This window comes from Peromyscus maniculatus, chromosome 23 (genome assembly GCF_049852395.1).
Source record: "Peromyscus maniculatus bairdii isolate BWxNUB_F1_BW_parent chromosome 23, HU_Pman_BW_mat_3.1, whole genome shotgun sequence".
Classification (NCBI taxonomy): Eukaryota; Metazoa; Chordata; class Mammalia; order Rodentia; family Cricetidae; genus Peromyscus; species Peromyscus maniculatus.
The window spans coordinates 21,644,017-21,656,612 of record NC_134874.1 but is presented as its reverse complement, the minus strand read 5'-3'; the positions used below and the strand labels follow the sequence as shown (position 1 = coordinate 21,656,612).

At 46.8% G+C, this 12,596-nt stretch overlaps 1 protein-coding gene across 5 annotated transcripts in view; it reads right to left on the bottom strand.

Moving 5' to 3' along the window:
- Positions 1-4,756: 4,756 nt before the first annotated feature.
- The window catches only part of LOC121825302 (protein-tyrosine sulfotransferase 1-like), a 40,333-nt gene continuing 32,493 nt past the window's right edge, over positions 4,757-12,596 (bottom strand). For 4 of the 5 annotated variants that reach the window (XM_076561205.1, XM_076561204.1, XM_076561206.1 and 1 more), the window contains one exon: positions 4,757-12,375. In XM_076561205.1, coding sequence (XP_076417320.1) covers positions 12,226-12,375 — 150 coding nt within the window. In that variant the 3' untranslated portion in view covers positions 4,757-12,225. The remainder of the gene's footprint in view (positions 12,376-12,596) is intronic. The other variant, XR_013047828.1, reaches the window with a different exon arrangement.

Sequence of the window (12,596 nt, the reverse complement as noted above, 5' to 3'; positions counted from 1 at the left end):
GGTTTTGCTTCTTAATTTAGTCTCTAATACAATAATATATTTATAAACCATTAGAAATTTCATATACATATGCATGTATGTATATATGTATATATGAGACAGGGTCTCATGCATCCGACTGTGGAGGCTGGTCTAGAATTTACAATATAGCCAATGCTGACCTTGAACACTTGACCATACTGCTTCAGTTTTCAGGTGCTGGGATTACACGCATGCCCAATCACACTTCACTTTCATTTTTGTTTTGGTCACCTCTCCAGCTTGTCAGAACCAGATCACCTCACAGACTAGAGCTTCCAGAAAGACCAATATGTTTGACTATTTGAATTTTCTTTTTACTTTGTTTGTTTTTCTTGTGTGTGTGTGATGTGCATGTGTGTACGCATGCTTTTGCATGTGTGGGGCGAGGGTGCATGTGTAGGCATGTATGTATCTGTGCATATGGAGGCCCAAGTCAACATGAGGAATCATGCTGGATTATTCCATCCCATTAGTCACTGAAGTAGGGTCTCTAGATCAAGTCCAGAACTTGCTAGGATAGCCGGCCTTGCTAGTCAGCTTGCTCTAGGGATCCCCGTCTCTGCCTTCAGGGGCCAGAGTTGCAGGTGGGCCACCACACCCACCCAAAATTGATGTGGATCCTGAGGATCTGAACTTGTAGAACAATGCTTTAACCACTCGGCCATCTCCCCAGCCCCCTGCTTTGCACATTCATATAAACTTAAAATCCACTTCTGAACTCTATTAGGAAAAATGCTGAGCTATGCCCTTCCTGTTCCAGCACCCAGGATTGGAAGCGAGACTATTGCTATGAGTTCACATACACATAGTGAGTTCTAGGGCTGAGCTACAGAGTGCAACCCTGTTTCAAAAACCCAAAAGGAGGAATATACTGACATTTTTTATAAGAATTGTGCATAATATACAAGTTGATTAGCTTCTTCTTTAAAAGATTTATTTTATGTATGATACATGAAAACAGAAAGGTGATAAATGATAATAGAGTTGATAGATAATATAGATGACAAGATTTGATAAATAATAGATATTAGATAGATAATAGATGATGATAGATAGATGATTGATAGATGATAGATAGATAGATAGATAGATAGATAGATAGATAGATAGATAGATAGGCAGATAGATGATAGAAAGATAGATAATTTCATGGAGCCTATAGAGTGTTCTGGGCAATTGTATCTAGGTTACATTCTCTGAAGTAAAAAGGATCCAGACTTCAAGAACTGGAAATAGGAATGCTGGAATTTGCAGTTCTGAATGGACGATGACACATTTTATTCATTAGCGTTGATGCGGGCCAGATTGCTTTCCAAGAAACCCTGCCCTCTCGCTTTTTCCAGCCCTTCTTGATGGAGGACACCAAAGAGCCAGGCAAGCCTGGAGGGGAAGTTGTGCCCTCACATGGTGGCCAGCTCTCAGGAGGGGTGTATGCAAAGGGGTGTGATGGATGAGAAGAGGAGCCAGCAGCCAGCCCCTTCCAGGGAGACCACAGTCTTCTGGGTCTGGAGGCCACAGAGGAGGCCAGCCTCCACAGGCCAGCTATGACCCTATTTCCCTGTGCTCCTGAAATCCAACCAGAGCTCATTTCTTGGCCCAAACTGCATCACAAAACGTGGCAGCTGTAAAAAGTGATCTCGTATGTCACATACAGCTGTAACTACACCCTTGGTTGCAGACTTCATTCTGGCTTGTTCCTTGTTTGTTTAGTTGGCTTGAGTAGCACAGGTTGCCACAGAACTCATTTTGTAGCCCAGGCTGGCCTCCCACTCCTGATCTCCTCGCCTGAGCCTTTCATGTGTGGGGCTGACACGCGTGTGCCACCACTTAAAGTGCGCCAGCTGCTTCAAGGTGTGACCATCTTGATTTCAAACTTGATGGGATTTACAATCACCACGGAAACACAGCTCTGGGTACACCTGTGAGTTTCTAGCCTGTGTTAACTGGGGAGGGAAGGCCCACTCCAAAGGTAGATCTCAACACCAGTATTCATTGTCCCTGCTTCCTGACTGCAGCTGCTCTGTGACCATCATTTCCCAGCTATGATGGAACCCGCAACTTTGAGACAAATACACCTTTCCTTGCGTGGCTTTGTCATGACAAAGAGAAAAGTAATATAGACCCCACCCCCACCCCAACACACACTCTAATCCCACCCATTTGGATCTGGAGCCTTGTCTACATTATATGAGAAAAGACCATGGAGATTCTTATGGCAAGCCTCAAATTAAAGACTGACATGTGGGGCTGGAGAGATGGCTCAGAGGTTAAGATCACTGCTTGCTTTTCCAAAGGTCCTGAGTTCAATTCCCAGCAACCACATGGTGGCTCACAACCATCTGTAATGAGATCTGGTGTCCTCTTCTGCCCTGTGGGGATATGTGCAGACAGAACACTGTATACATAATAAATAAATCTTTTTTTTTTTTTAAAAAAAAAAAAGACTGACATGTAAGTTAACCTTTACGGTTCCAAATCCTGACACGATAGTTAGATAACAGAAGGATTTGTTCTGGCTCACAATTGGATACAGATGGCTGTGATAGGGAAGGCAAGGGGGCAGGAGCATGAGGCAACTGGTCCACTTCATCCAGTCTGGAAGCATCCAGAGACGAATGCTGATGTTCAGCTCACTATCTTCTTTCTATGTAGTTCAGAACCCCAGATCATGCAACGGTGCTACCCACAAGAGAGGTTAGATGATAAAGGAGCATCTAAGGACTTGGGAGAAGCTGGCCTGGGAGCCTGGGACGAAGCCAGGCACAACTTCCAGTGCCGCGCTTTGTCTGGAAGGGGTTCAGTGCTCCAGCTGGGCTGTCACGGGATGCTGGCTGTCCTTTCTCTCACCCCATCCTGCAGCAAGGCAGAGACCTCCCACCACATAGATCTGCTCCAGCCTTGGCTGGAGTCAAAATCTACCCGGTACTCTGAGAGACGAGGCAGCCTCAGCATCCGGTCACCTACAAAAGCTAGGGAAGTGGCTCAGTTACTGTGGTCACAACAGCATGAGGGCCTGAACTTGACCCTTCAGACCTCAGGTAAGAAAGCTGGATGTGGGAGAATGCACTTGTAGTCCCAGGGACATGGAAGCAGAGAACGCCTGGGTGGACTCTACCTTAAGTCCTCAATAGTGTCTCAAAAAAAAAAAAAAAAAAAAAAGGTGGAGACGGAAGAGACACCTTAGCCCTTAAGAAGCACATACTGCTATTGCAGAGGACCCACTCTGGCTCCCAGCACCCAGGCCAGGTGGCTCACAAATACCTGTTACAAAGAGAGAAAAAAAAAAAAACATAAATGAGGAAGTTGGAAGTGTGGCTCAGTGGTAGAGCACTTGTCCACTGTGGGGCATTTACCCACCACCCCCACAGCTTCCCAGAGTTTTCTTGAGTGCGAGCAGCAGGAAATATTAGATAGAAGGATTTATAGCGGAGAATCTTGCGAAGATAAACAGATAGAAAATAAAGGACAGCCTCGAGAGGGCCTGGAACCTATTCCAACGGGCCCAGACTGTCTCTGGTCCAGGGTTTTTATAGAGACGCCAAGGAGTGGAGCAAAAGACCTCCTCCCCCAGCACAGCCAAGTGCAGGCCATCTCAGACACCTGCACTCAGGCCCGTGGTCCTGATCATCCTCTATACGGACCTGCTGGGTAAAGCCATGAGGAACCCCAGAACGGGCTCCCACAGTCCACCATGTGCAAGGCCCTAGGTTTCATTCACAGCACTGAAAACTAAACTTGAAACTATGTAACAGAGAGAATATACTTAAGACTATTACAGACAAAGGCCTCCAGTGTGTTTACATGTGTTACAACCCACCCACCCTGTAAGGATCTCTTTCGCTGGCTCTAGGGTGAAACACTAAAAGCAGCGGCATGGGGGCTCCCACAAGGGAGAGCCCCACAACCATTCTGAGATTGGGACGGTTGGGATTCCATTGTCAGGGGGGCGGGGGGGGGGGGGGATCACAACTGCCCAGTGGATCGGTCCAAAGCATTCATTAGATCTCACTTACCGAAGAACCAGGAGTTCATGGCTATCTTTGATTACATAGCGAATCTGAGACAAGCCTGAGCTACATGAGAAATGAGGAGAGAGGAAATAAGGGAGCAGGCTCCATGAGGAATGCGTTTGTCAGCGAAGATGCCAGGAAGGTACACCCAGTGTTGGGGTGGGCAAGCGCTGTAAGGGTGACTTCGACACAGACACAGCGGCATTGGTGCTGGTGACAGAAGTAGGTGTGGTTATCCTTTGGCAGCCACGTCCACAGCTCTGTGGCGAGAATACTGGTGTCCTCATCAGGCCCATTCTGCCACGTCGTCTGGGCACTGTTCCTGCAGGCTCAGTTGCAGGTGGTTCTCAGTTTCCCACTGCCCAGTAACAGGTGCTTTTCCTGTGCAAACTAACTGCAAGGGGGTTTTGCTACGTGTCAAGAAGTCTTATCTGACCCAGCAGGCAGGACTAAACAATGAAGGTGGTGTTTCCAGATGAACTGTAGTTATAGATGCTTGGTATTTAAAGTGTGTGTCATCACCAGTGGCACCAAGGACTTGGTAATAAATACATCGTTTGGAGGCTGGGGCTGAGGCGCAGTTACCTTTTAAAGTACTTGTCTGGCATGTACAAATCCCTGAATTTGATTCCATGCAATATAGAAAGCAGGCAAGTAATGTCACAGGCCTGTAATCTTAGACTCAGGAGGTGAAGGCAGGAGGATAAATTCAAGTTAAGCCGGGCGGTGGTGGCATACAACTTTAATCCCAGCACTTGGGAGGCAGAGACAGGCGGATCTCTGACAGTTCCAGGCAAGCCTGGGCTACAGAGCAAATTCCAGGACATCCAGGGCCACAGAGAGAAACTCTGTCTCAAAAATCCAAACCAAAACAAAACAAAGAAATGTTCAATTTAGTCCTCAGCTACACAGCAATTTGAGGTTAGCTGAGGACACATGAAACCCATCTCAAAAACAAAATAAAATCAACGAAACAAAAAAAGCGCGCGCACACACACACACACACACACACAGAGAGAGAGAGAGAGAGAGAGAGAGAGAGAGAGAGTATTTCTATGAAGTGGTATGGAATAACTTTGAGAAGATTTAAATAGATATATTGAATTACATAATATAGTAGAATTACAGAATAGAGCACACACAGGTTCTAGAATAACCTAAGCTAAAGTGTCTCAAAAATAAACAAAAAAGAGATATAAATCAGTAACAATGGAAAGAAAGCAAGAATTGAAGGCAGATTGCACATAATGAAACCAATTTGATTTCAAATTAGTTCCACAACCACACTGAAATTTTCTAAAGAACAAATTCCATTAACTTAGCACAGCATTTGATTCCATACCCTCAGCTGGGGGCAGAGGACATGGTGGGAGTAGAATCAACAACAAATCCCAAACTATTTGTGGGCATTTTGTTAAGACAAGGTCTGTGTAGCCCTGGCTGTCCTGGAACTCACTCTGTAGACCTGGCTGGCCTTCAACTCACAGACATCCACCTGCCTCTGCCTCCCAATTACTGGATTAAAGGTGTGCTCCACAAATGCCTAGCTTAAACTTTTTTTCCCCCAGTTTGAGACAGGGTTTCTCTATGTAGCCCTGGCTGTCCTGGAACTCAGAGATCCACATGCCCACCACTGACAGGCCTTAAACTCTTATTTTTCAAAATAAAATTGTATTACTGGTTTTGTGCTGTGTGTTGATGACCGTGACACAGGTATGTGGAGGTCAGAGGACAACTCTGTGGGTGGGTTCTCTCCTTCCACCTGGATGCAGGTCTGGGGCCAGGCTTATGCAGGAAGCGCCTTTACCCCAAGCCCCTAACTAGCCCGTAAACTCTTTAAAATAGCTATTGTTTCTAAGGGCATGCATGAAGCCATTCAGAGACAGAATAGAGGACGGAGTTTATATGGTGATGTGGTCGGAAGCCAGGATACGTAGAGGAAGAAATATAAACATATGTCATGGGGGCGGGGAAGATCAGGTGTGGTAGTATACATGTGCAATTTCAGGACTTGGAAAACTGAGGCAGGAGGATTACAAGCTTGAAGCCAACCTGGACTAAATAGAGAGACCCTGGCTCCATAAACAAAGCCCAGCTGGTTGTGATGGCACACGCCGGTAGGATTTGCTGAAGGAGGCGGAGGCAGGAGGATCACGAGTTTGAGGCCAGTCTGGGATACACATTATAAAATAAAAATATTTTTTAAAAAAAAGGGAGGGTAGGAGGAGGGAGGACGGGGGAATCCCTGGCTGATATGTGAAATTAAATTAATTATAAAATAAAAATATTATTTTAAAAAAAAGCCCAGACACTAAACGTGTGAGGGGCTGGAGAGATGGCTCAGCACTTAAGAGCAAGTGAGTGAGTTTGGTCGCCAGCAACCATGTCAGGAGGCTACAACCACCAGTAACTCCACTTTAGGGCTCCGGTGCCCTCTTCTGGCCGTCACCAGCACTGCAAGCATGCGCACACAGGCACAGACACATAGACATACACAAAAAAAATAAATAAATCTTAAGCAGAAGAAAGCCTACACTGCCTCCTAGTAGCAATGACCCCAACACCCTTACCTTGACCTTTAACACCATTCACTGCTAATAGAAATTAAACCGCTTGTTTGAACCACTTTAAAGAAGTAATTTAATCCACAGTTGGCAAGACAGACAGTGGGAACATCTGATTCTATCAAAGAGTCACAAAGTGATTTTTTAAAGGACAGGCAGGGTTATGCCACAAGGACCCATCTGGAAGAGTTTTCTACTAACAAATCTGAGGCAATTCGAACACCAAAATAATTCAGTGAATTTGTTCTTAGCTTGAGTCTTGTGGAGACCAAACTAATCTCAAACTCCCTGTATAGCTAAAGATGGTCATTAAATGCACACCATGGCATCCCCGAAACATATAATAAATAAATGTAATTTCCAAAAAAACAAAAACAGAAAACAAGCCAGGTGTGGTGAGACGAATTTGTAACCCCAGAATCCAGAGGCAGAAACTAGACACTGTGGCAAAATCCAAGATGAATGCTTCCCAAGGGATAACACCCGAGGCTCGCCTCTGACCTCCAACTGCACACATGCGCATATAAACCAGCGCACGCTCTCACAAGCGCTTATGCACACACAGAGAATTCAAGGAAAATGTGCATTTATTTTGATATCACCTGCTTATATTTTTATCACATTTTATAATTTGTTTCCACATATTTTAAAAAAGAAAAAGTCATGACATAGAAGAAGGCTCTTGAGAAATGCAGTGTACCTCTAAAGAGAAGCTGGGGTCAACAGAGAAGCCACAGATGAGCTGCAGCATCCGGTGCCCCCAACTGAAAAGACTCCAGAGAAGCTGGGCCTGCGTGTAGTTAGGTTCATCTGGGCCTGAGGGGTCTGTTGGAGCTGCTTCACCATAGCTGGAGAGCTCCAGACACCCTATGTGGTGCTCCCTCCCAGCCCGGCACACCCCGATCTGATCCTCCCTCCCTAGTCTTGAGCACTCCCAGCACTGGACCAATCAGTCCAGCGGGCTTAGGCCACTGTCCACCCTGGGACCAGGCAGCAGCTCTGGGATCTGCAGACACACCAGTCTCGCCTGGCCCAGTTCTTGAAACCTTGCTTGTCAGGTCTGTTCCTGGCCCCAGCCTGACTGCAGCTCTGTCCTGTGACTTTGCCTCCAGCTGCCGACTTCCCATGCTAGTGCAGTCCCTGGCTTTCCTTCCTTCAGCAGTTCTGGCATTGTGCGCCTTGCCCTGGCCCTGACGCCCTGGCTCCCCTATGACTCAGGACATTGGCTCCTTGCCCCAGGACCCCACCCTGCCTATGCATGCTCTGGGTCTCCCCTCTGAGGCCCTCAAGGGAAAGAACTGGAATATTTAATCCCAAATCTCCCAGGTTTCCAGGCCCCTGCAGCCTGCCCTCAAAAAGGACAACTTGGACCTTCTGAGTCTGTTAACACCATTACCAACCCAACTATGACATAGGACACCAAAGATATGTCATGCGGGTGCCTAACGAGGCTCTAGGCAGAAATAGCTGTAGCTCCATCCAGGAACTAACTACAGACTAAAGAATATAACCACCCAGCATGTCAGCCTCCAGCCCAAGACTGCCTGCTCTGCCCTTATGCTGGCTAGTTTATGTCAACTCTTTACAGTAGAAGAGGAAACCTCAACTGAGAAAATAGCTCCATGAAACTTGCCTGCATCAAATTCTGTGGTGCACTTCTTAATTAGTCACTGATGTGGGAGGGCCCAGCCCATTTCTGAGTGGCACCATCTCTGGGCTGGTGGTCTTGGGTAACACATATGAAGCTGGCTGAGCAAACCAGGAGGGAGCAATCCGTGAGCAGTGGTCCTCCAGCCTCTGCATCAGTCCTGCCTGGCTTCCTCAGTGCTGGTCTGGAAGTCTAAGTTGCTTTTGGTCATAGCCTTTGGTCACAGCAATAGAAATCCTAACCAGCCAGGCACTGGTGACACACACCTCTAATCCCAGCACTCGGGAGGCAGAGGCAGGTGGATCTCTGTGAGTCTGAGGCTAGCCTGGTCTACAGAGCCTGGTCTAAGACAGCCAGGGCTACAACAAGAAACTCCTACCAAAAACAAAAAACCAACCAACCCTAAGTAAAACAACCCCTTTCAATTGTTCAGAAGTATTCAGGAACCAAGGAAGAAAAATCAGTAAAGGGATTGCTTAACCAAGTATGGTGATGCAGCCTCAGACCAGTGACTCACTTGGGGGGTCTAATAGAGCAGGGGGGTCATGAGCCTGTGTGCTAAGCCTGTCTCAAAAGGGGCAAGGGATGGAGTTCAGCAGTATGAATTTCCTAGAATCCATCAGGGAAGGCCTGAAGAGTGCCACTCAGTGGGAGAGTGCTTGCTAGAATGCTCCAGTGAGGAGCCAGAAGTGTGGCTCAGCAAGGCAGCTTTACCTATGAGCCCCCAGTGTTTCCAGGGGCGTGGCTCAGTGGCAGAACACTTGTCTGGCATGGATGAGACCTTAGGTTCAACTCCCAGCTAATAAGTAACAATTCAAAGAAGAGAACCAGGCTTGATTAGTAGGCCTGACAACCCAATCTATATCTCTATCTGGATCAGATACTCCTGGGGCGTGCACCCCCATTTCGGCTGCTTTCTGGCTCTGATTCTTCAGGCCATGGCTTCTTTCTCCCTGTTAGCGTTAAGGTCTTCATCTGTGACTCAGGAACAATGCATGTGAGCCACCAATTGCTGCCCCTCCACACTAGAGACTTTTGTAAGCAAAGCTAGACAAAAGCAGTTTCAGGGGTTAGTGAGTGGCTGCTGGGTAGGTTGTGTTTCTGGGCCTAGTGTGAGGCAGAACATCACGGTGGTGGGAGAGCAGGCAACAACAGGAAGCAAAGAGGAGAAATGATAAGAAGAGGACAGGCCAACACAGCCACCAGGATATGTTCCTCGTGACCTACTTCCTCCAACCAGAAAGGACTTTCTACCATTCTATCCCTAACTATCCACTCAACATTCTAATCCATGAGGGGATCAAGTCTAGTTCAGTCTTCATGATCTATCTCTGGAAACACCCTCACAGATACACCCAGAGGTGCGCTATTCCTTCTTTCAGTGGTAGATCTCTGTGAATTTGAGGCAGACCAGAGCAACACAGTGACACCCTGTCCCAAAAAGCAAAACAAATCCAGGAGGTGGAGGCAAACGCCTTAATTCCAGCAGAGCCAGAGGCAGGTGGATCTCTGAGTGTAAAGCCAGCCTGGTCTACAGAGTGAGTTTCAGGACAGCCAGGGCTACACTGAAACCGTGTCTCAAAAAACTAGAAGACAAAAAAAGAGTCTCAAAAAAAAAATCAAAACAAACAAACAATAGCAAACAGAAGTCGTTATCAGGCTCTCTGACAAGCGACAGGGGACAGTGACAATAACTCTGTTACTAAGAAAATATTGAGGATCCAGAAATGAAATTCAATGATAGAGAATACATCTCTGTGCACAAGAAAGCATCTCTTTCTTGATCAAACTTCATCACGGTTTTTCACAGGGGATCACGCTGGCCAGAGGAAGGGTAGAGAAGGGGGCTGGAAACTTTTAAGAAGACATGAAGTTCACTGGTCCTCAGGGAGAGCCACCCCCTCATCCCTCTGAAGGACAAATACCCGTAAAGAATGTATGCCTCGGGCTGGAGAGATGGCTCAGAGGTTAAGAGCACTGGTTGTTCTTCCAGAGGTCCTGAGTTCAATTCCCAGCAACCACATGATGGTTTACAACCATCTGTAATGAAATCTGTTGCTCTCTTCTGGCCTGCAGGGATGCAGGCAGAACACTGTATGCAAAATAAATAAATATATTTAAAAAAAAAAAAAAAAGAATGTATGCCTCTGCAGACCCAGCAATGAAGATACTTGACAGAGAATCTTTGCCTCCTGGACTTCCTCCTGAGGACAGGAGTGACGATGTATTGACAGAACAAAAGTACACACAAGGTGACAGCCCCATCAAAAAGAAACAAAAAGCTAGTTTGTGGGCTTTCTGGAAGAACTGCAGCTAACAGCGTTCTTGTGGAAGAGCCACTACCTAATAAACAGCTCTGAAGAAAAACCACACTGCATGCTGTCCTTGATGCAGTAAATAAGACCAAGAAAAAAGTAACCGTGACAGTGACTATACAACTGTCCATTTCCAGCCTCCCTGGGGACTCACATGAGGAAAGCTGGGCCCAGCTGGAGGCCACACAGTATTCGTTTCTTACCCAGTACCTAAGAGAAAGACTGAAAGAGAGGATGAAAGAAGGTACTGAAAACTGAACCCGGTGCTTCTGATGAAGAACCACTACCTAGTACTTCTGGAGGAAGAACATGTGGCTTAGTACCACACTGATTCCTTTATGTCCTATGACCCAACTATAGATGTCTTTAGCAAGAGGATCCATCACTGACTTTTAAAGAGCCATAGCAATGTCCTGTAATTTTTTGGGGGTGGGGGGTGGGGACATCTATGGGACTCAAAATAGATTACCTATACCTTGCAATGCACATTTTATTTGATAGACCATAGTGTCTGGAGAGAAACTCTCTCCCCATACATAGTAACTCCATTAAACTCCTATTAAATATGAAAAAAAAGGTCTCAAAAAAAATCAAAAGAAATTAACCTCCTCTCCCCCCAACAAACACACACACACACACACACACACACACACACACACACACACACACACACACACAAACACACACCAGGTGTGGTGGCATACACTGGTTCATTTTTGTTTTTATGAGACAGGGTCTCACTGTGGAGCTCTGGCTGGCTGGAACTTGCTATGTGGACCAGGCTGGCCTTTACCTGGTCTCTCAAGTGAGTGGCACACATTTTTAATCCCAGCACTCAGGAGGCTGAGGCAGAAGAATCATCAAAAGTCTAATGACAGAGTGGGTTACATACTGAGTTCAAGGACAATTTGGGCTACAAGAAACTGAAAATAAGTGCTTCTCATTTTCCATCAGGTGGTATCCTATGCTACCCCAGCAGTCTAGTAATAAGAGGTCCATACCCAGGACGCCCTATGACCTTGGTCCAGAACCATGAGCCAAAATAAGTCTCTTTTTCTTGTTACTTACCAAGGCTATAGAGTTGTTTTTAGCAACAAGAAAATGGACTAATTTTTTTTGTATGTATGTGGCATGCATGCATGTTAGCTGTGTTCACATGTGTGTTCCTTACTATGTAGACCAGGCTGGGCTCTTAATCTCCTTTTCTCACCTCCTGTTTCTGCTGAGGACATTCCTCTAGAGTGAGCTAAGCTCTGGGTCATTCCCTGGAGCAGCTCTGTGCAGCTCTGGGCGCTCTCAACCATCTGAGCCCATTCCCACAACTCTGCTCTCACCCAGGAGCTCCTGCCATTGCCTACAACATAAAGCACCTCACTGGCTGGCTTTCCACTGTGTACAAGTGTGGCAGAGGCCACAGAAGTCTTTCTACCCCAGAGGGCTGCACAGCCACATTCCCTCATCTTGAGTTCTCTGCCCTTCTCTGATCCCATGTTTCTTGATCCCAAGGCACAAAGATTCTTTTTATCTTAGTTTTGTGATTTTCCCAACCCACCCTGAGATCAGGAATATTGAGAGAGGGGGTAAAACCAAACACACAATCCTCTGAACATCCAGGAAATGGCTGCTGGGTTTCGAACTTCTCGAACATCCTGGCCAGCTGTGCACATCTATGCCGGGTCTTCCTCTTCCATGGCCACATCATTGCTAGTGCTTTTCCTCTGCTCATCCTCTGGGCCTGCAGGCAGAATGCTCGTGACAGTAAGCAGAAGGGCTTCGATCTGCTCCTCCGTGAGCCGCTCTTCACTCTCTTCTACCATCTGCAAGGGGAAGGAAGCTGTCAGGGCCTTAGAGGGAAGCCTCCCATCATGGCCCACCCCAGCCAGGCTGTCCAGTGCCAGCCCAGACCCTGGTCCTGAGCCAGCCAGGATTTCATCTAGGATCCACGGCAGGATGAAGCCAGCTCAGACCCCAGACCTAGCCAAAGCAGGCACATAAAATGGGTCTGTGAAGCTGGGTGTCTGTCCATCTGCCTGCCACC